At 43.4% G+C, this 23857-nt stretch overlaps 1 protein-coding gene across 3 annotated transcripts in view; it reads left to right on the top strand.

Annotated features, from left to right (window-relative positions):
* Window positions 1–22997, top strand: part of LOC118001946 (E3 ubiquitin-protein ligase parkin-like) — a 1266913-nt gene extending 1243916 nt beyond the window's left edge. For 2 of the 3 annotated variants that reach the window (XM_034992135.1, XM_034992134.1), the window contains exons 11-12: window positions 9527–9644; window positions 14419–16738. In XM_034992135.1, the coding sequence (XP_034848026.1) occupies window positions 9527–9644; window positions 14419–14531 (231 nt within the window). In that variant the 3' untranslated portion in view covers window positions 14532–16738. Of the gene's footprint in view, window positions 1–9526; window positions 9645–14418; window positions 16739–21968 lie in introns of those variants that run through there. The other variant, XM_034992136.1, reaches the window with a different exon arrangement.
* Window positions 22998–23857: the final 860 nt, after the last annotated feature.

Raw genomic sequence — 23857 nt, 5'->3', positions numbered from 1 at the left:
CGGGGGATTAGCTAGCCCTGGGAGGGGCAGTCCCTCTGGTGTCCGTGAGGCCCCACAGGTCAAAGCCTCAGAATAAAATAATGTCACAGACACAAGGCAAACCAGGACGCATGGTCATCCTATCAATAGGAGAAGTTTGTCCTCTGGGCCCCCTCCCCCCACCCCTCTCGGTACCGCATCCCGCCCATTGGCCTGCCTAGGGCCCTTCTCCCCCTCAGCATCCTGGGAAAGTGCAGGGTCCCTTTGCAGCAGCCCATGCTTAGCCCAGGAGGTGCCACCTAAGGCTCCAGATCCTGACTGGCCCCTCGAATGAGTAATAGAAGTTTCGGTGTTTCTAATGCTGTAGAAACTGTCCACGCATTTAAAATAAAGAAGAGGTGTGCTTTCTCCCATTACGCAAAAGTCTTCAAAACCCAGAGTCTGGAAAGGAAATGCTGACAAAGCAAAACCTTGAAGGTGAAAACAGAAATTGCTGCTTTAGCATGTTCCTTTCCCCTCTTGTACCATGAATCAAAACCTCCTTAGCTACCTCCCACTCCGAGGAGATACCGCAGGCCAACTGGCGGATCCATCTCCATTCACTCTAGTGTGCAAATGGTTACACAAGAAGTATTTGGTTACTCCTTCCAGGTGTGGAGTTTGCAGTACCCTATCCCAAGGGGATGGGGATGCTGGGTGCACAGCCCTTTGGGAGCAGTTCTTGTGCATACCTGCTGGACTTCAAGTCCCACGCACCCGTTCTTATTCTCCATGCTCTGGGGATCAGAAAAGAAGACAGAGAAAACTGGTATTTTGAGAGGAAATTATTTCTCTTCGCATGCCATAATTTTTATCCTTCTCCGAAAGATCAAGCATATCAGTATAAATCCAGTTTTCTGGTTCTTTTTTTTTTTTTTTTTAAGATTTTATTTATTTATTTGACAGAGAGAGACACAGCGAGAGAGGGAACACAAGCAGGGGGAGTGGGAGAGGGAGAAGCAGGCTCCCCACAGAGCAGGGAGCCCGATGCGGGACTCGATCCCAAGACCCTGGGATCATGACCTGAGCCGAAGGCAGTCACTTAACCAACTGAGCCACCCAGGCGCCCCAGTTTTCTGGTTCTTAATTATCCTTCAATAATGTGCTATTGATAGTCTCTGAGGCTTCTTGAAGTTACTCTCTGAATCTTTTTCTTGGGCGGAGCATAATATCCTTTATCAAAATAAACATGTTATTCACCCAGCTGAAAATGCTTTTTTATTTTTAAATATTTTATTTATTTGAGAGAGAGAGTGTGTGTGTGTGTGCACGAGTTGGGGGGTTGCAGAGAGGCAGAAGGAGAGGTAGAAGCAGACTCCCAGCTGAGCAGGGAGCCTGGTTCGGGGCTCGATCCAGGACCACAAGATCGTGACCTGAGCAGAACGCTGACGCTTAACAGACTGAGCCACCCAGGTACCACTGAAAATGCTTTTATTTTGGCAACATGTCAAACCTTTATATATGCACATGTCCAGAGGCAGAAACTTCCACCCAGGGGAATTCTGCTGAGCAATCCTCATGAGAAGTACAGACTCCTCTATAAGAACATATATCACAAGGTTGTTTAGACTGATAAGGAGCCACCCACATTTTGTGATTGAGGAAACTGGATGCATTCAGACCCTGGAAAATAATGAAAACTAGAATTCTACACACACACACACACACACACACACATACATCTACAAATGATATGGGGAAAGGTTCATGATGTATTTTAAAGGAAAAATGGGCTATAAAAGATAATATGTATAGTATATGTAAAATTTTTAAAAGACTGAAAATATATGCATAAAAATATAGACAGTGATTATATCTGGTGAGGGACTGCAGATGATTTTTATCATTCTTTAATCCTTTTCTTCATCTCTCAAAATTTTATTAATGAATATGTACATTTTGAAATGAGATTTTTGAAATATACCTTTAAATAGTGATTGTAATCATATAGTGGTAGCAAAAATGAGAAAATTAGAAACTTATTTTACTGTAATTTCCACATACATATTTAAATTAACATTTGGGTTTGAATATGAAAATTAAACACATTATATATGTACATACATAATATATTATAACGCAGTATTTTAAGCCCACACAATTTAAGGAATAATGATTTCCGGGAAATAAAGTGAACACATGTGCACCCCGCCCACCATAAGAAACAGAGCTTCACGTTGACCTCTGACATTTGGCCATGAGCCCTTAACCAGCCTGCCTCCCTTGTGCCCAACGTGACCACTGCCCCACCCTGTATATGAATCACCTTCTGTATGTGTTTAGATTTTTAACATGCCTTTATGTTATCTTGCTATCTAATGAGTGTTATTTAAAAGCACCAATATTTTTTATCACAAATTTGTGTTTCAACTTTATATAAAAGAAATAATATTGTATGTAGTTTTTGCAACTTGCTTTATATTCCTTCAACATTATGTTTTTGTTGTTTTATGACACTCAGTGTGCTGATGTGTATTCCTGAGTCTGTTCATTTTGAAGACTGTGTGGTATTTCATGGTTATAAATATGCCACAATTTATATTTCCAGCGAACTGTAGATGAATACATGGGTTGTTTATAATTTCTTGCTGTTACAACCAGGATGCTATAGACGTCCTTGTAACCACCTATCTCCTGGAGCAGGGACTCTGAATCTGAGATGCAAGAGTTCATGAATAGAATTCAGGGGTCCATTAACCTAGATGGGAAAAATTGCCTTGTATTTCCATTAACTCCTTACTAAAGTTCAATATTTCCTTTAATTATGAACACTGACCATAAACTAGAGTAATTTTAGCTACCTGTGACTCAATCCAATAGAAGTTACTTACGTTTTCATATCAAGTTACAGTTGTTGCAGATACCCTAAAACATCACTTATGTTCATCACAACCTCAAAATAATGGTAATTTTACATCAACCACTAGATCCTGCTAACAACACAGCACATACAGTACTATGCCAAAAAATCTATTATTTAATAACGATATTTCAAGATAATTGGTGTTCTTTGAATTTTATATTTTGCAATTTAAAACATTCTGAGAAGTCCCAAGACTGCCAAAGGGAACCATGGTACAAAAAGAAAAGTTAGGAACCCCACTCTAGACCAGGGGCAGGTATGGTAGGTTCAATAATGGCCCTTAATAGATAGATGCCTGCACCCTACTTCCTGGCCCCTAGGAATATGGTACCTTACCTGGCAGAAGGGACTTTGCAAATGTGATAAGGGGGTGATTCCTAGATGATGCAACTGGGTCCCATCTAATTGCATGAGCCCTCAAAAGAAGGGAAACTTTCCCAGATAAAGTCAGAGAGATGGGGTGGAAGAAGAGGCAGGAGAGATTCAAGCATAATAAGGACTCCTCCTCCATCTTTGCGAGATTGTTGATAAAGGGAGCCAAGAGCCAGGGAATGCAGGCAGCCTCTAGAAGCTGAGAATGACCCCCAGTTGACAGCCAGCCAAGAAACAAATCCTCAGTCCTGCAGCTGCCTGAAGCTGAGTTAAATGAACGAACATGACTGTTCTGATAAAACTTTATTTACAGCATAATGGCAAACCAGATTTGGCCCATGGGCCATCCTTTACCAACCCTTTCTCTAGATTACAGTCCACTTCACACCTACTATGAATACTGAGCTCTTTGCAGTCATTTCTGCCACTTTATATTTTCTATATCTTTCTATATTGCTATATTTCCATTTCTTGCCTTCTTTTTGATTTTTTGCTTTTTCCATTAATTCTATTTCTTCCTTGTTTAGAAGCAAAATACTTTCTCTTTTTTTAATGATTACACTGGAAATTTAAATATGTCTTAATGTAACAAAGTCAGTGACCCTCAGCCTAAATAATATAAGCACCTAGAAGCCACTGAATTCTTTTACTTGTATGCAATTCCTATCTAGCATTTTAGTTCTACCTTGATATTTTTAAACCAGTAAAGTGAACATGATTTTGATAGTTTTATATAGTCAATATTTGCTTTGATTTACCCACACAGAACCATTTCCTTTTCTCACAGTTTCTTCTTGTGACTCAGGTCTTCCTTTGGACTTTATCCTATTTGGTTGTTCCTTTAGTGAAGGTCTGTTGATGAGAAATACTCTGTATCTTATGTCTGAAAGTGTTTTTATTAATACTTATTTTGGAAATTATTTTTAGTTATATGTCATTCTAAGTAGAATGGTACTCTTTTAGTACTTTGTGGATATTATACTACTGTCTGTTAGCATCCTTGGGTTAAGAAATCTGCCATCAGAATAATTGTAACCTCTTTGTAGTTAATCTGTTTTCTTTGCCTCTCTGTCTTCAATACTGTTTCTCCTGCATGCTGTCTATTATCTTGGTCTAGAACTCTAGAGAAGTGTTGTACCTTCTTGCTCTGTCCCCACTAACCCTTACTCTCCTTTTCATATTTTTTACTGTTCGCTCTCTGATCTGCAGTCTGTGTAATTTCTCCAGCTTCATCTTCCAGTTCACAAATTCTCCCATCATTTGTATCTAATTTGCTATGTAATCCATCAACTGAGTTTCTAATTTTAATCATTGGTTTCTTTGTGTTCAAAAAAATGCAAAAAAGCAAAGAAATAGGTTTCTTTTTCAAATCTGCCTGGTTAATTATAATAATCTCTTATGCCTTTACCAAATTTCTCATACTTTTATTTCTTTGAGCATATCAAACATACTTACTTTGTACTCCGTATCTGATCATTCCAATATCTACTGCTGGTCGGATTCTTCAGTTTTGTATTTCTGCCACTTTCACTCATGATAGCTTGTATAGCTCCCGTTCTAGGTAACTTTTTTTATTGTGATCTCAGGCTCTTTGGAATTTTATTTGCGTGTATTTTTTTTTTTTTGAAGTTTGGGTTTTTAAAGTGCGTTACTGTATAGAAAATAGTTTTGCTTCAGCCAGGTTCCTGGCTATGCTACCAGAGTATCCAGAATATTTCAGATTAACTTCCTAGCTCAGGTTCTTTTTATTCAGCTAATCAATAGTATGAATTCTTTTCACAAAACCTTGTGTATGAGGCTTAGTGGTTAGGAATTCTCAGAGAGGCTTTGTCTGCCCAACCTGCCTCACCATAAGGCTGAAACCAGCACAAAGCTTTATTAATTCTTTATCAATTCTCTCTTCTGGGATCAGCTGAGGAGGTCACCCCTCAGGAGTCTAGGTTGTCTATATGTAATGGGAAAATTTGATTCCACTTCCACCTGCTCTGGCCCAGGTTTTCTCTGTCTGTACTCTTGGGGCCTGTAAAAAGCCAGACTCTGGGCAGCCTGAGACCAGGAAACTAGCCCCATCACAAGCCCCAGATTCCTCCCTCCCTTCACCAGGAGGATTTTCTCTTTCTTGTTCTAGCCATCAGGGATTTCCTTTCCTTTTCTACCAGATTAGCCATGCATTAAGCAAAGACTTTTCTTCCATATTTCATCCATCATTTTTAGATGTGGAGACCAGGGAGATATTGCACTCAGTGTATAATGTGCCATATTGCTGAAAAGCAACATTTTGAAATTAGTTTTTAGTAAGTAAAGTATATATGTCTCTGATCTAGATGCCCCAGTAAACAATTTTAAAGCCTCGCTTTACACTTACAAGCTCCTGGACCTTAAAAAGAAAACCTTGGAACGTATGGTTGGGGGACGTATTTGCTGTGTATCACTGAGGATTAGGCCCACACGTGAATCTGAGCTGAGCTGATTGGAAGATGTGTACTTAAGATCCAAACCTACTTACTAAATCTCGCAGCCGCTCTCATTAACCACAGCTTTATCACACTGCACTCTCAGCCACGAAGGGCCTGTAAATTGTCCCGGGGCCAAAGGAAGTTCTCATACCTATGGTTGTTCTCAGGCATTAAACTTACTCCATTACATCCTAACAAAGTATTAACAAATCAGAGGACACCCTCTGAGTTATAAAGGAAGTCTTTTTTGTGAATGGGATTTCTTTAACAGAAAGAAATTTGCTTGTTCACGGCAAGAACCACCATCAGGATGCACCCCATTGCCCCACCTGGTTCTTGGGGTCTTATTCCCAGGTGATTATCATGTTTATGTCTCTGTGGGTTGTGTCATTTCTTCGTTCACTGAGCTGTAACATCCTGAGTGCCCACTGAGCACCGCCTGGGTACCGGGCACTGTGCCAGACCCTGGAGATGTGAGGACGCAGACGTTACCTTGGCTCTGGACAAATTCACTTTCCATTGGAAATAACAGAAATATAAACACTAATCACAATAAAAACCACTTAATACTGCAAGTGAGGTATAAACACAGTGATTTATGTCATGATGAGCACCGGGTGGTGGATGGAAGTGTCGAATCACTATACTGCACACCTGAAACTAATATGACACTATATGTTAACTATATTGGAATTAAAATTAAAAAATAGGTAAACACAGTTATTTGCATCATAATACACTGTTCTCTTTTTGAGATATAATTGATATGTAACATATTAGCTTTAGATGTACAACATTATGATAATATATATATATATATATGTAGTGAAATGATTACCATAAGTTTAGTTAACATCCATCACCATACAGAGATACAAACTTTTTCCTTCTCATAAGAACTTTTAGGGTCTACTCTCTTTGCAACTTCCAAATATACACTACAGTATAGTTAACTACTTTCATTCCCCAAACCCACCTCTGGCCACCATCAGTCTGTTCCCTATCTGTGGGTTCAGGTTTAGATTCTGCATATAAGTGAGATCATATAGTATTTGTCTTTCTCTCTGACTTACTTCATTTGGCATAATGCCCTCAAGGTCTATCCGTGCCGTCACAAAGGGCACAAAGGGCAGGATACTGTTTTCCACAGCGTCTGGGCCAATTTACGTTCCCACCAACAGTGCACAAGAGCTCCCTTTTCTCCACATCTGCCAACACCTGTTCTCTTGTCTTTTTGGGACAGCCATTCTAACAGGTGTGAGGAGATAGCTCATCGTGGCTTTGATTTGCATTTCCCTGATGACGAGAGATGTGGAACACCTTTTTATGTACCTGTAGGCCATTTGTAGGCCTTCTTTGGAAAAATGTCTATTCAGATCCTCTGCCCATTTTTTTTTTAAATCAGATTGCTTGGTTTTATTCCTATTGAATTATCAGAGTTCTATATATATTTTGGATATTCACCTCTTGACAGATAAAAGATTTGCAAATATCGGGGTGCCTGGGTGGCTCAGGCGTTAAGCGTCTGCCTTTGGCTCAGGTCAGGATCCCAGGGTCCTGGGATCAAGCCCCGCATCGGGCTCCCTGCTCCACGGGAAGCCTGCTTCTCCCTCTCCCTCTCCCCCTGCTTGTATTCCCTCTCTCACTATGTCTCTCTCTGTCAAATAAATAAATAAAATCTTAAAAAAAAAAAGATTTGCAAATATCTTCTCCCATTCAGCAAGTTGCCTTTTCAGGTTGCTGATGGTTTCCTTTGCTGTGCAGAAGCTTTTTAATTTGAAGGACTCCCACCTGTTTATTTTTGCTTTTGTTGCCTTTGCTTTTAGTGTCTTTACTGAGACTGAAAAACTTTAACATTTTAAAAGTATTTAGAATCTGATAGTGAAATGCTAAAAGTTGGATGCATACGCAGGGTGGAGGATTCTGCTCACCATATTCGGCACCTTCCCTAGGGACCTCCCTGCCCTGGGGTGACCAGACGATGACTACTTACTATAGCTGTTATCACTCTCATCCCTTAGAAAACCTGCTAAGCACGATGGTGCTGGGCAGAGTTTGATTCTCAAAGCACAATGCTATGCGTTAGAAACCTGTATGTGAGCATCTTTGGTTTGGGTTTCCATCCTTCAGGTTTTCCAAATTTTTTTTGAGAGAGAAAGAGAGTGCGTGCGCACACGAGCAGAGGGAGGGGAAGAGAGAGAAGACGACTCCCTGCTGAGCAAGGAGCCTCATGCAGGACTGGATCCCAGGACCCTGGGATCATGACCTGAACCAGAGGCAGAGGTTTAACCGACTGAGCCACCCAGCCGCCCCCAGGTTTTCCAAATTTTTACATTTAATAGGCACTGATGCTGCCATATCCAATGTAAGCATTCTGAACCTGGCACTTGACCTTTATTAGTTACTCAGAGGCCTCATTTGTAAAATAAGTTTGGTATCTTATTAGAAACCCCACCATTTTCTCTAGGTTATTGGGAGGAGCAACTGAAATAATAGAAGTCAAAGTGTAAAAAATGATGTTATAAATTTCTAAAGTATTATCATTATTATTTTTAGAGTAATATCAGAGTATTAGAGCATTTTATGTTATCTGAGTACTTTTAGTAGTTTCTTAACATAAAAATAGCTCTGGAGATATTTTTAAATAGTCATTACAAGTTAATAAAATGACTTGCATGCTCATATTAATTTTAAAGCACAGAAGAAAAAAATTTTCTTTGACTACTCTAGAGGCCAAAATGGAAGGATTCTGTTGGATTAACATGTTGGAACATATTTAAATATAGACCTAGACTACAATTTTTTTGTACTGAATCCAAAAATATACCATTCTTTTTCTGCCCATGTCATTCAATACTGAAGTAAGCTTAAGAGATTGCAGGGTCTGAGTGATTAGACAGGAGCAGAATGAATATCTATGTGGTTGCATGAAACCTCTCCTCCTCTTCGTGCTAAGAGTCAGGAATAACTCAGTTCTGTAACAATAATAATATTAGCAAACATTTCTGAGAGCTTGCCATGTGATAGATCCTGAGGTAATTCATATGATCACTTAACAACGGGCATCAGATACTAGTTCCAAGCCTTTCAAGAAATTCACTCAACCCCTGCTGCCCCCAATGCACTAGGCATTATTTATTTCCATCTAAGAGATGAGAACTTTCAGAGAGGTGACAGAGGGTCTTACAGTCCCCCACCTGGACGGGGCTGGGGTTGGAGCCCAGGCAGCTGTCCCCGGACCCACAGTCTTCACCCCTGGCTCTTCCCAACGCCCTCTGCCTTCTGGCTCATGTCAACTTCGTTCTCTTCTTCTGGATCCTGTCCCTTCTGTGACAACACTTGGAGTGCCCCATTCTCCAGGTGGGAGGATGAAGGATAACAAGAAGTAGAAGAACCTTGAAACGTCCCACTTACCAGCTTTGGGCAACTGTTGAACCAACCTAATCCTCGATGTGAAGGAAACACTAGTACACTCCCCTGACGAAGCATCGAAGGAAGAAGAGTCCGTAGGGTCTTTATCACTTGCCTGCATGTTTCACACCTGATAGATGCTCTTCATCACAATTATTCAAAACAACCAAAAAAAGGATCTCGCACTATAAAATCAAGCCATGTTTCCTCAACTTGTAAGCAAAGGCCACGTGTCCGGTGCATGTCAGGCCTTGTCCACCACTCATCAGGTGAGTTTATGTTTGAGCTTCTTGCCTGAAGGCACTCCCAGTGCTAAGAATTTCTTGGGCCAGTGTCTCAAAAGAACCTACACGTCAACCCCAAAATAAAGATCTGAGTTTCAACTCTTTCTGTCTTTATTCTGCAGGCTTACAGAGTTGATGAGAAGGCTGCGGAGCAAGCTCGGTGGGAAGAGGCCTCCAAAGAAACAATCAAGAAAACCACCAAGCCTTGTCCCCGTTGCCATGTGCCTGTTGAAAAAAATGGTGAGTCTGGGCTACGGAAAAAGTGAGGATTTGGTGAGCTCTCCTTGGAGAGCACGAGCTGTGTGGTTACTCTAGGAACTCTAGGAGGATGTGTAACTGAGGAGCTCAGCACTCAGGGAATTTAGAGCCATTGGCCAGAATGCAAATCTCAGCTCTCCCAGGTCAAGTTTTTTAACTGCCTAAGCCTGAGATCCTCCTCTCTCAAGTAGAGATGAAAACAGAAGCTGCCTCACAACAGTAGAACCGTGAGATGTCGTGCATGGCGGATACTCAGCCAAGTGCCTGGCTTAGACAATCAATAACCACTAACTGCCCTTATTAGTAGTAGTTATTAACAGTGTTAGACACTTTGTATCTGGTAAGTTGTCCACTGGTGTAGCCGAAAATATAGATATTAGGGAAACTTCCCAGCCGAATGTTTCTCAGTATTCTGCTATCCAGAGTTACTCAGTAGGGAAAGGGTTACCAGGTGACTCCTGTTGGACGTCCCTCTTGGGTAGTAACAACAACACAAATAATTAACTTGTATTGAGCATATACTGGATGCTTATCCTAAGTTCCCTATAAATATCAGATCATCTAACACTCACAGAAATCACAATATATTCACAATCTACATTAGCAATTCATAATTCCTTTTGTAAAGAAATCTGTTTAATTTTGTTTAATTACCTGGTTCCCAAATTTTTTGACCATGAAATTCTTTTTTTTTTTTTTCCCCTATCACACCCATTTATATACCTTTGAACACCAGCATGCACTTGGGGCTTTGGTTTCTCCATCCTTGCTGTGGGAGATTTAGTGCCTTATATTATTATGACACTTGCCTGCTTCATTAAAATATCCTTTACATGCCTATGTTTCTCAGTACACCTATTCCTTTAGCCTTTTACTAACTACTCTCTAAATTTTAAGAATGTAAAGTGACCATTTGGAGATGCCTCTGGATTAACCGACATTAACTGCAGTCAGTGTTTTAGGAGCCCACCTGTAGGCCCTGCTTTGTGTGGGTGAACAGGCTTAGAAAGGCGGGATCCATATTTGAACGGCTCTCTTCTTAACGGCACTCCAAACCCAAGACATCACCGCCCAGGAAGGGCTGGTGTACCCCCCACACACACACACACACTCAGTAAACACTGGAGGCCACCGTGGCTATGGGAACACATGGGGGAGCTTGCAGATGGAAGGACCGTCCTTCCCACTCCTGTCCTAATGGACAAGTAGCCCCTGTAATTAATCCACTGAAGGACACGGAGGGAGGCCCCCCCAGCTCCACGATGGTGCGTCCACGCTTGTGGCTTCAGTTTCTCCTCTCCCCTTGAGCTCCCTGGGCTGGGATGCCGGCACCGGGTCCCGGCACCGGGGTCACGGGGCCTGCAGGTGGTCAGCATGCATCCTCCGTGCTCTGCAGCGCTAGTCTGTGCTCAGAGTTCGGCTTTGGGCTGCCCCGTTCACGGTGATCTGATACCTCGCACCAACCAGTGGGGCACCTGCTGCCATCCATCCGGAATGTGCCAACCAGCGCAGAGCCATCACAGCCCGGAGCCCGGAGCCCGTTCTACGCGTGAGACGCGCGTGCTCGTGTGAGCTGGCGGCGATGTTGTCGCGGGTGAGAAACACAACGGAGCCCCAGGTACACCTCTTCCCACGTTGTCCTCATGGAGCCTTCGCTGCACCTGCGCGGTGGGCTGCGAACCGATGGCTCGCCGGGGAGTGCAACCGGCAGGCTCAGGAGGGGCCCGCAAGCCTCCTTTGCTCAGTTGTGTCCTCCAGAAGGTCTGCATCAATGCAAACAAGAGAGCGCCGACGCAGCCCAGGGCAGCAGGAATGGGCTCCGCTCAGGCCAAGTCCCTGGCTCAGAGACCATGGTGTCCTGGAAATAAAATAAACGTGCGCCGTGAGTCCTCGCGTTCCTCTGTGCGCTGGACTGCGCCTGGAAGGTGGGCTGGCATCCGCTCGGAAGAGAGGACGTCAGTGGAACCAGGGCAAGAACTCGCGGTCCTCACTGCCCCGGGCGGGTGCTGCGGAGGCAACTGGAAGTCAGAGAAGAGGCAAAGAACTTTCACCAGGCAGGGTGTGCAGTGCTGATAAACACGGGCCAGTGCCCCAGCTCACACGGATTTCAAGAATGCACATTCAATAGTAAGAGACCATTTTGCTATTACCAAAGGGCAGGAACCTTGCCTGTCTCTCCCCTGGGCCCAGAAGAGCACCTGACCAATACTCCTTGAATTAAAAAGTAGCTAGTAAAGGGGATAACACGTAAACAGATATATTTTTTCAGACTTTATTTATCTGAGAGAGAAAGAGAGAGAGAGAGCACAAACAGAGGGAGAAGGAGAAGCAGACATCCCGCTGAGCAGGGAGCCCGATGTGGGACTCGATCCTGGGACCCTGGGGTCATGACCTGAGCGGAAGGCAGACGCTGAACTGCTTAACTGACTGAACCACCCAGGCGCCCCCTGATTCCCGATTTCTTTGAAATACCAGGATTTACTCTAAATGGAAAGCCCTGATTTTTCACCGATAGATTTTTAACCCATGAACAGAAAAGCTGAAACTTTAAGCTTATTAATAATAAGCTATTATTAATCTAAACTGTTTTTAAAGCATACAACAGAGACAAATGTGAGCTCTACGGGCAAGAAAAGCTGGTTGCATGATCTCATTCTCAAAGTAAATTCATGGCCTGTGTCATCATTGTCATCTGAAAACCAGAAAGGACTTCTTCCCACAGCAAAGCTACAAAGAAACGTGAGGCTCATTCCCATTTCAAACACAGACTAAGCCTCGCTGCTCCCTCCTGCCATCGTCAGTCTGGGAAAGCGTCTCCCTTCCCTTCCACCTCAGACAGATGAGATTCTGTTTCCATTTTCTGATCAACAAGTGCCTGTTGCCAGTTAAATCTCCCTTCAGGTCCTTCAGGAACTTCAGGAACTTCTACTCCCTCATTAAATCTAATGGAAGAGTCGCTGGCCCCAGCCACGGGGCTGATAGGCATAGGCACATCAGCCAGTGGACAGAATTCTCTAGGAGGGAAGCCATGTTTTCTTCATTTAAAGCCCACAAAGTCCAGTGAAGTTGTCAGCAGCTTCTCACTCACATTTATGTTTACGTTGGCAGAGCTTTTAGAATCAGAGTCCCTGGTGCTTCTCCATATTATGGGAGCTAGCATATTGCCTTGCATCTGTTTAGCACAGGAAAGTTATAAGAAAGTTAATAACATAAATATTCTCTCTTCCTAATTCCTTTCTTCTTATTCTATGGGGCCATCGTGATTCTAGTTTCTATAATAAAATGTTATTTGCAATGTTAGTATTTTTGAGGATTTGGGTATTGTAGGAGGACATTATATTATTTACATCATAAGCATATAATCATTAAATATGTATTGAAAATTATACAGTCCTGGAATTGTGTAATCCTAAATGGGAAATATTAAGATAAAAGTATCATAGGTGAGTTTTCCCTTTGTTTTCTGCATATTTATAATTTAGAAGTAGCAAAGTAGAGGATTTTAAATGCCCTTAAATTATCCCACAACAAATTCCTTTAGTTACATATTCATAAATATTTTAAATCAGTGGAAGTTCTCATGCCATATTTCTAATAATAAAAAATAAGACAGTATGGAAGCGATTACCTGGAAAATTTGGCAAGAAAAAATGACTTAACAAGATAATTGGTAAAATTGAATAACAGAACACATCCAGTGTTATGTCAGATTGAAGTAAAGAACTGCTTTTGTCTGAATTATCTAGGAAATCCAGTCAGAAACTATTCTCTGCGTCTAACTTCATATAAGTAACTTCCTCTGCACTCCACTGCGGACTCGATGTCTGAGCCCCAGAAGCAAATAAAAAAATGAATTGCACAAATGCAGGAGGGGGAGGAATTCTAAAATAAGTCCCGGAATAAGGGACCGTTCATCTCATGCTGCAAATGCCCTGTTCCATGAAAGAACAGACCCTGGGTACATCTCAGGCGTTGCCAGTTGGAATTACCTGACCTTGAGAAAATTCTACGGCGGAGTAACACTCCTACTCACTCGGTGCTTTTGAGGAGTAATGAGGTCATCCATGTAGAGTACCTAGTTTCTCCCATCTTAAATACAATTTCAGTAGCATTAAAGAATGCATTCTCCATTTAATACTTATTTTATTTTATTTTTTTAAAGATTTCATTTATTTATTTGACAGAGAGAGACATGGCAAGAGAGGGAACACAAGCAGGGGGAGTGGGAGAGGGAGAAGCAGGCTTCCCGCTGAGCAGGGAGCCCGATGCGGGACTTGATCCCAGGACCCTGGGATCATGACCTGAGCCGAAGGCAGGCGCTTAACGACTGAGCCACCCAGGTGCCCCTCCATTAAATACTTTTAATACTGCTTCCCCACCTCCTTTTTCATAAATTTTGCCAAGTCAAGTAATATTATAGGTTATATGTTAAGGAATCAAGTATATTAACGTCTCTTTAAGACATTAAACAATATACATTTCAATAAGGAATTGACCCCATCTGTGAAACACAAAGCATTTGTCTCTAAATCCCATTTCAGGAGAAGTAAATAAACTCAGATTTATAAATAAAATTTGTCCTAGATGGGAGTGGCGTCCCTCACCCTCACTCCTTTCTTAATGAATGAACGTCCTAACTTCAGAATGCCCTTGGATGGCTTGTGACATCCCCTTAGAAAGTCATTTGTGGAGCAGTGTGTGGGTGCGGGACGGAGCGTTCTCCGGATGTTTGCCTGTGTCCTTTGTCTGCCCGCAGGAGGATGCATGCACATGAAGTGCCCACAGCCGCAGTGCGGGCTGGAGTGGTGCTGGACCTGCAGCTGTGAGTGGAACCGCGCCTGCATGGGAGACCACTGGTTCGATGTGTAGCCTCAGCCCCGCGAGTGGGCGAGTGGGCGCCGTCCAACTTGGAAACGTACAAAGGGTCCCGCCATTCCCTGCTTTCTCCAAACTCTCTCTCTCTCACGCATGCACGCGCACACACACACACACACACACACAGCACCCCTCAAGCTCCTTCCAAAGCCACAAAAACAAAGTTACAGGAGAAGCTCCTGGGATCCCTTTCTTTGTGCCCTCGAAAAACAACAAGAAGTATTCTCAGGCCTCAGCAGTACGCAGACCGCGGAGCACAGAGGAGGTGCATCCACCTTTTGTATGGATTGTCATTTTCGCGGGAATTCAAGGCACGCTGGGTTTAAGTACGCAGAGAGAGATTTCTCAGGTTTAATTTCCTGCTTCGTACCTTCAGCAAAGATTGGGAAGAAGCCATTGGTGAGGAAATAGTTCGAAGGGACTATTGTCGGTGGTTCTCTCTAAGTTGGCCGACAGTGGGTTCTGAGAACTATATTCTCCACTTTAAGAGCAATGCTTTTATTTAAATTATCAGAGAGCATCTATTCGCAAAGAACCACAGGCAATAGTCAAACTCTGTGTTTATCCCTAAGAATTCTACCTTTATATATCGCATGGATGGAATATCAACTATGCATACATTAGCTTGTCAACTAGTGAGAAATTATGAAAGTTAATTTGAATGTTGGATGTTGACATTATAGGAAAGAAATCAAAACTGCATGTACTTTTCCTTCCATTTAATTATTTGAGACCTTAGGAAGAAATTGTTTTTCTGAAAATATTACGAAGTCTGTAATTTGATTTTAAACATTCACTTTGCAGCTTGGGGAATAAGCTAGTACATTTGGCTTCACTGTAAACTTAATGGGTAAGGTGCCTGTAGAGGAGACATGTTTAGAAATGGCTTTATAATGATTCTCAATGTTAACAAAAGTGCAGGGTGTTAAGGCAGAAATCTTTAAAGAAGGAGCATTTCCAGGGATAACAAAATAGAACCAAGACCGATTATGTACCAGAAAGGTTTATGCTCTTTCTGCACCTGCCCGGTCCCCCAGCTGCATGCTCCAGGGGCTCGGACCCCCGAATGGGTTACTCCAAGGAGAGCTCTTCTCTAGGACAATAGAGTCACACCAGAAGATTTCCTCATGTTGACGTGGATCTAAATGGAGTGTTTATCAAGTTTTCTTTTCTTTTTTTTTTTTTTGAGGCATTCACAACACATCAAAAAGAGATGTGTTTACACCAAATGCGGCAGACCTCATTTCCTATAGCACAGTGAACAGACGAGAAGGTATAACCACTGTCTTTGATTCTCATTATCCGTCTTCTCAGGGCCTTTCTTTGTAGACATAGCACCAGAAATCCTTGCCAGGGGAGAAAGGGAATGACCTCAGAATATTTCCCAAGGACATCTGTCCTTCTGTCCCTACCCATCCTCCCAGGGACCGTCCTGCCTGAGCGCCCTTTTTTTCCCCTCAGAGGCCAGTCCTGGGACAAGATGGAGTGTGGCAACCACAGTGTCATTAATCAGCCTCATTTGGCTTCACTCTCTCAGAAAATCCAACCTCCCAACATGACCCCAAAACTGCCAGACTCAGGTCACGAAGCCTTAAAGATCCTGGCGAGGGAACGGAGAGCCAATATCTGTAAACGTGAGCAAAAGGAAGGTCACTAGGCATGAGCCCGCATGTCCCAGGGGCTGGTATCAGTGAGGGCGCGTTACGGACAATCCCGGCAAGTAGCTTCTCACACTGACCCAGCAGGACAAATCAGACGGCTCCCTCTGTCGTGTGGAGCAGCCAGTATTTTATATCCACTATAGCTCTTGGGTTTAGTGATGCTGTCCTGATTGCTTCCTTCCAAATCTGCGTGCTGTGTTGGGTGTGTGAAGCCCGAACAGGGTTTGCTCTCATGGGTTCAGGCACGGGAGAAGTTTCTAGGGCTTTGCTCCTTTCCTGGTGGTGGTCTTTTTTTTTTTTCCTCCAGAATAGAATACTGAGACAAGTTAAAGGGGAAAAACAGCCTCTGTAAAGGAATGGGAAATCACAAACCACTATAAAGGAACATGCTTGAACATGAAATGTGTAACTGAATGTGAATATATCAAAAGCATAGAAATAAAATCTTTGCAGAAGAATCTTATTTTTCTCTGAAGCTTGTAAAGGAATATTTGACAATGTCTAAGGTTGTACTAGAATTATCAATAAAAAGCATCAATAGAGCTTTTGAGTCCATCTCTGAAGATAGATTTTCGGTAAATGCTGGGGTGTTGGGAGGGCAGCCCAGGACACCTCGCTCCAGGAGCCTCCCTCAGGGCCAGAAGGGATCGCCTGGCTAGGCAATGGCCGTTTTTATCTAAAAAGCAAACCATCCATTTAAAATCTAACGGTGACTTTCCTGCTGTATCAGCAAACTTTTCTAGTAAATGTTTAAAACAGAAGATTGAGTCAGGAAAAACCACAAGCATTCTCTGTGTATTGTTTCAGAAAAGCTCAGTGACTGCATTGCTCTCTTCGTGGGTGTGGTGATATTGCATTTCTTGAGAACTATTGCAGTGGCTGGAATGAGTAACAATGAGCCTGTGTTTGAGTAATCTGGAATGGAACATTCTTGGAGAGTTCCTATACATATATTAGGCAAGCCGCACACCATGAGGGCCCGTTGGTGCCAAGCACCACAGGAAATGCTCTGAAGAAACATGAAGTTTCTAGGAGTGATGGCCCTGGTATTGACACTCATCTCCAGGGTGTAAATTAGAGACCTGATATTGTGAATAGAAATGAATAAGCACAGATGTGGAATGCTTATTTGAAAAGAAACAGCAGGTGTGGAGAAAAGCCAGCATTGTTGGTTGGGTGGTGTTACGTGCGCCCACCACCATCCTTGCTAGGCCATTCCTAGTGCCATGGAGAGTATCAATGTCGGTTTTTAAAAGAAAGCCCTATTTCAAAACAACACTGAACCCATCTTCCAGTTACCTGCTGTGAATAAACTGTCCAACCACAAATATTTAAAAGTTTTCTCTGCAGTTTGGATAATCATGCAAAAAAAAAGATGAGAAGTATTTTCCGGGAAGACATTTGGCACACAGATGCATGGCTCTATCTTGGTGGGCCCACAGTGTTCCTGGATCTCATCATCTGATGTGTAGACTGAATCAACTTTGTTAGCATCAGAGGTAACTGGACCCCAGAAGACAGACTCACATGAGTCCAACGCATAAGAGAACAAAGTACAAAACCTAGAACATCAATTTAAATGTATATTTACAATGAGAAGCTCATGTCCTGATCTTCACACACGCTTTTCCATCTGCCTAGAATCTTTCCAACCTCTCTTCACACCCTCTCCTCCCCGCTTTGGCTGGCCGGCCTCAGATCTCCATTTAACCAGCTCCCCCAGAAACCCTTCTCTCCCCATCCTGGCCTTCAACTGAAGGTCCTTCCTGAATGTTCCCAGGGCCACATGACTTCCCACATCAGAGCTGTGTGGTGTTTTTCCCAATACCAGCAAATTCTCCACTTCTCCACACAGCAACGGGGTGTCCTACAAGTCAATTCGATTCTTACACTACCTGGATTGTCAGGCCCCACAGGTAAGAGCTCAGTTTCACCAGACCACCTCCACGTCACACATGGCCCAAGTCCTCGGTTGCCAGCTATACTTCTCACTGACTGGCTATGAATCTGGGGTCCCCATGACCCCCTCCTCAGGCTCAGTACCTCGCTAGAAGACTCACAAATCTCAGGAGAGTGCTTTACTTACTATTACTGGCTGTGATAAAGAATCCAAACTCAAGGATCACCCGAATAGAGAGGTGCATGGGCAGGGATGGGGTGGGATTGGGTGAGTGTGCAGAGCTTAGCAACAACTGGGAAGCTCTCTGAAACCCCTTGTTTAGGGGTTTCTACAGAGTTTTCATTAAGTAAGCATGATTGAGAATATCACTGGCCATTAGTAATTAACTCCATCTGCAGCCTTCTGGAGATGGTTAGGGACTGGGGCTGCAAGTTCCAGCCCTCTAATCATGCCTTGGTTTTTCTGGCAAGCAGCCCCCAGCCTAAAGCTACCTGGGACCGCCCCCCCGCCCCCCGCAACCACAGATAACTCATTAGCATGCAAAAGATATTCATCACTCCAGAGAATCCAAAACTTTGGGAGCTGTGTGCCAGGAACCAAATATATATGTCTTATATTTATTTATATTTATTATTATTTACTTGCCTACATATATGTGTATATATACACATATATATACTGCGTTTTGGAATTCTGAGCAAATCTCCACGGAAAATCAAACTACAATGGAAAGCATCCTTGCTGAGCCTAGACTCAGCGCTCAGTGACTTAGCTCCATGTGTGGACGAGTGACCCCTGGACAGATGTATCATTTTCCATTACAAATGTACCTCTGACACAGGATAGGAACCCCTGGTCTCAGATCAGGTAACCTTATCTCAAAGAGTTTCTGAGCTATATGGCCAGAGGACTGTACTTTTAAACTCCTGTTATGACTGCATTACCCTCCTCGCTCTCGCTGCCCCAGTGAGCTCACCTGTACCCTGGCTGTTCTGAGGCTCTCCAGCTGTACCAGCAGAAGCTCACTCCCCTGTGTTTCCTTTCTGTAGATGGTTTGTTTCATCCACGATTCCTGGATTTTTAATTCCAACCTCAGAGGGACTTAGGTGGCATTTTTGAACGATGCTATTCAGCATCAAATCTCCACTCAGTATTCTTTCCCTGGAAAGTTTTCCTTATGTGTTTATTTTTATTGTAAAATAGTTATTCCATTATTATATGCTTGTTACAGAAAATAAAGAAGGTGAAAAGAAAGAAGAAAAACCACCATCTAGAAATAATTATTTTGCATCTTACATATTTCCATTTGAAAACATAGGATGAGCATCTACCTATGTCAATAGATTTCTACATTGACAGTTTCCAGGACCTCATCGTGGTCTCCTATATATATACTAATTAAGTTAACAAGTGTATCCTTTAAGCTTTCAGATCTAATTCTAAAGTGTGTTTTTTGTATGTAGTCACTAAACAGTCTGGATATGAAAAGTAGTATGCAGCCTGAAAAAACATTTGCAGTATAATGTTAAGGAAAAAGGAGTTTAGGGCGCCTGGGTGGCTCAGTTGGTTAAGCGACTGCCTTCGGCTCAGGTCATGATCCTGGAGTCCCTGGATCGAGTCCCGCATCGGGCTCCCTGCTCAGCAAGGAGCCTGCTTCTCCCTCTGACCCTCCCCCCCCCCATGTACTCTCTCTCATTCTCGCTCTCTCAAATAAATAAATAAATCTTAAAAAAAAAAGAAAAGAATAAAATTTATTAAAAAAAAAAAAAAGGAAAAAGGAGTTTACCAGAAATGTGTGTGTGCTGTCACTGAAATTATTTAAGAAATTCTAAAAAGGAAATGATTGAAGAACATACATTAAAATGCAATTTGCTGTGGTGATAAAATTATATGTGATTTTTTTCTTTTACTTGTCTCTACTTTCTGTGTTTTTTGGCAGTGTGCAAATATCACTTTAAATGAAAATAATAGTTTTTTAATATCCTGTGACAGTAAAAACATCTCATATTGCTTGCGGCCAAGGAGTGAAGATTTTCCCATCAATAATTCTGCTCTTGGGGCACCTGGGTGGCTCCGTTGGTTAAGCGTCTGCCTTTGGCTCAGTTTATGATCCCAGGGTCTGGGATTGGGTCCCACATCGGGCTCCCTGCTCAGCGGAAGTCTGCTTCTCCTTCTGCTCCCCGCCCCCCACCCCCTGCTCGTGCTATTTCTCTCTCTCTCTCAAATAAATAAAATCTTTAAAAATTTTTTTAAAATAATTCTGCTCTTGAATTACCTGAACTTTTACTAAAATAACAAAACAGTAGATTAGAGACTACTGCTTCTTTCAAAAGAGTTCTACCAAACAAATTTGAGAGAAGTGGGCTGGGAGAGGAGTTGACTCTGGGAAGGCACGAATCTGCTTGCAGCCCAGCGTGGAAGCAGCATTCTTTCTCCTGCTTCTGGTGCACCTGCTCCGCAGAGGGGAGGGGTGGTGGGGCTGGGAGGGTTCCTGGCTCCTGGAAAGACTCTTGTTCCCTAAGAAGGCGAGGAAGTAGAAGGTTAAGGTGCCAACTTAAGTGGCCAGTTCTGCCTCATTAATATAAAAGAAAAATGGTCTTAGGTTTCTGATTTCTCCCTTTCCCAAAGCAAACTCGATCGATTTCAGGAAGCTAGAATGATCCAGTGCAGCTAACAGAGTGTGTGAGAAAGACGTGAGCCGAGATCAAATCAATGTCACAAAAGGGGTGGTGACCTTGTTTTGTTCATAAGTGATGGGAAATACAAGCCTGCTTCTCTCTTTTGTGAAGTAAATCGAATAAATTGAATGAAGTCATTTCAATTTCTTTTAATAAGTTTGAAGACCGTCAGCTCCCCTGCTCCCTCGCAGCCTGCCTCTGCAAAGGTTCCCCTGATCCATCTGCAAGCCAAACCAATCAAGAGGCCAACATCTTGGATACTGATGCCGCCCAAAGGAGCTTATCCCACTAAAAATAGGGCCTCCGGAAACCACAGCAAGCCCTTGATACTCACGCGGGACCAGGAATGGTATTCTAGAATCCCTAAATTCTGCACTATCTCTCTGCACCAGCAGCTGGCTTTATTCTCCGGCCATTTGTCACGGAGACATTCAGATTTCATGATCTCACACGCATTCTGTGCATTATCCCAGTGGAGTCCCTGCTCTCTGTGGCCTGTTTCCCTGCAGTGACCTCCAGCTGGTGTCTGAGTCGGGCGCCCTCTTTCCGGAACCACACGGCCTGCTCCCCCGCTCCCTGCTGGCGCTCACTCACTCTCCCTTCTCCACATCGTTCACCTGTATCTGAACATACCATGCATTTGCCTGTTTATGGGGTCTCTGCTGTCTCCCCTATTAGAATGTTAGCCCCAGGAGGGCAGCTCATCGATGCAACTTCTCTTGTAAATGATAATTAAAGAACAGACATCAACAATCATCTGCCAAGGGGCTCATGCCCACCCACCTGCCCATTGCCCACCTGCCTCAAATCTATGCAAAAACCACCTGACCAAAACAGTTAACCCCTCAGGGAGTTGTGTCAGAAACACCAAGTGCCATTGCACAAACTGTTATTTAGAAGCATTGCCTTTGGGGCGCCTGGGTGGCTCGTTGGTTAAGCATCGGCCTTCAGCTCAGGTCATGATCTCAGGGTCCTGGGATCGAGCCCCGCATCGGGCTCCCTGCTCCGCAGGGAGCCTGCTTCTCCCTCTACCCTTCCCCCACTTGTGCTCTCTCGTGCTCGCTCTCTCTCTCAAATAAGATCTTAAAAAAAAAAAAAAACTGAAACATTGCCATTGTTCCTTTTAATCTGGCTATAATCGAAAAGTCACAATTTGTTTTTATTCTCTCGCCTTTCCCGTTTCACGTTCCAGGTGAAGATTTTCCGTCACCAGGTTTTCTGGTTCATTTTGTCTTGGTCACCCCAACAATTTTCGTGAGGTGGGTCTCCTAGTTGATTTAGGACAGAGTCTCCCAACCGTTTTTATTCATCGTTTCTATGACAGATTCCGTCAGAAGTCATCTGAACAAACATGTCCTAGTGCCACAATAGTTTCAACAATAAACTTTAATACAGAACCGTTTTTCAGTTTCTGATGTTTTTCAATGAAGCTATCCTTTAGAGGGATCAGGGAAACACGCGCTCGTCGCGGTATCATCTGTGGTCAAGGAACTTTGAACGTGGGCCATTCTCACCCTGATTCTCCTCATACTGAGAAACACCTAGAACTGTGACGGTTGATAACCGCCAGCGATCCAGCATCAGCAGCATCACCTGACTGTGTTGGAGCCCTGGGTCTGTGCCTTCTCTTCAACCCCGTGGGAGAAGCCTGTGTGTCTGGCGGAGTCACGGAGGTCACCTGGCCAAGAGTTACAAGGACCGGAGACAGGGTCTCGTGATCCTCAGATCTGCTCTCTAGCTACAGCAAAATGTTTATTTGAACTGCTTGCCCATGTTTATTTATTCCTGCCCCTGATTGTAACACTGATGGGAAAGAAAGCTCTTACGGAAATGACCACCAGAGGGTTGGCCATGACCGGTCAAGGCGGCCAGACTGGTCTGCCCAGGTGCTCCGGTAACAGCATCATTACAGAGGGGAGACCAGCGCTCAAGCGGATTAGACGCAGGAACATCAAACATCGGGTCCGCAAACTTTTTCCGTAAAGAGTCAGATCACGAAGGCAGCTGACCCTTGAACAGCATGAGTTTGACCTGCACGGGTTCACTGATGTGCAGATTTCTTTTTCCCGATAAAACAGTACGGTACTATAAATGTATTTTCTCTTCCTTATGATTTTCTTGACCATGTTTTTCTGTAGCTAACTTGATGGTAAGACTGCAGTATACGATACATATAACATACAAAATATGTGTTAATCCCCTGTTTCTGTTATCAGTAAGGCTTTCTGTCAAAAGTAGGCTATTAGTTGGGGCGCCTGGGTGGCTCAGTCAGTTAAGCATCCGACTGTTGATTTCGGCTCAGGTCATGATCTCGGGGTGACGAGATCGAGCCCCACATCAGGCTCTGTGCTCAGCGCAAAGTCTGCTTGAGATTCTCTCCCTCTCTCCCTCTGCCCTTCCCCCTGTGCTCTCTCTTGCTCAAATAAATAAAATCTTTAAAAAAAAAAAAAAAGCAGGCTATTAGTCATTAAGATTTGGAAGGTCAAAAGTTATGTACAGATCTGTGATTGTGTGGGGTGGGGAGTTAGCACCCCAACCCCCCACATGGTTCCAGTGTCCTCTGTATTTTAGGTTTTACGGGCCATAAATCTCTGTTGCAACTACTCAGCTCTGCTTCTGCCGAGTGACAGCCACTCAGACGATATACGAACGGAAATGTATGGTTGTGTTCCATTAAAACGTTAAATACAGGTGGTGGGTCCCTCTCACAGTAACTGAAAAATAGTTTTACAGATTCAAATATGAAGACACATTAAAGGGAAACGCTAATTTTTTTTCAAACTTGTGTTCTCTATCCAACACATAATTACTGAGTACTGAATCCTTTGGGCGTCAGGGTCACAAAAATAGGGACAAGATTGCTCTGCTCAAAATTCTGACAAACTAGCAGAAGAGGCAGCCACCTGACAACAAGGCAGTTGGATTGATGCTCTCACAGAAGTTGTACCAGCTCAAGGTCTGGTGAGGAAAAGGAGGAGGGACGCTTCCCAGGCTCAGACTAACGAGGAATGGGGGTGTGCGGGCAGGTGGCCAGCAGCAGGGAGAGGAGGCTGGGCACCAGCAGCATCAGATGCACAGCCC

The sequence above is a fragment of the Mirounga leonina genome, unplaced genomic scaffold (assembly GCF_011800145.1).
Source record: "Mirounga leonina isolate KUSES-001 unplaced genomic scaffold, KU_Mleo_1.0 Mir_55, whole genome shotgun sequence".
Classification (NCBI taxonomy): Eukaryota; Metazoa; Chordata; class Mammalia; order Carnivora; family Phocidae; genus Mirounga; species Mirounga leonina.
This window is presented reverse-complemented; position numbering and strand designations above follow the sequence as displayed.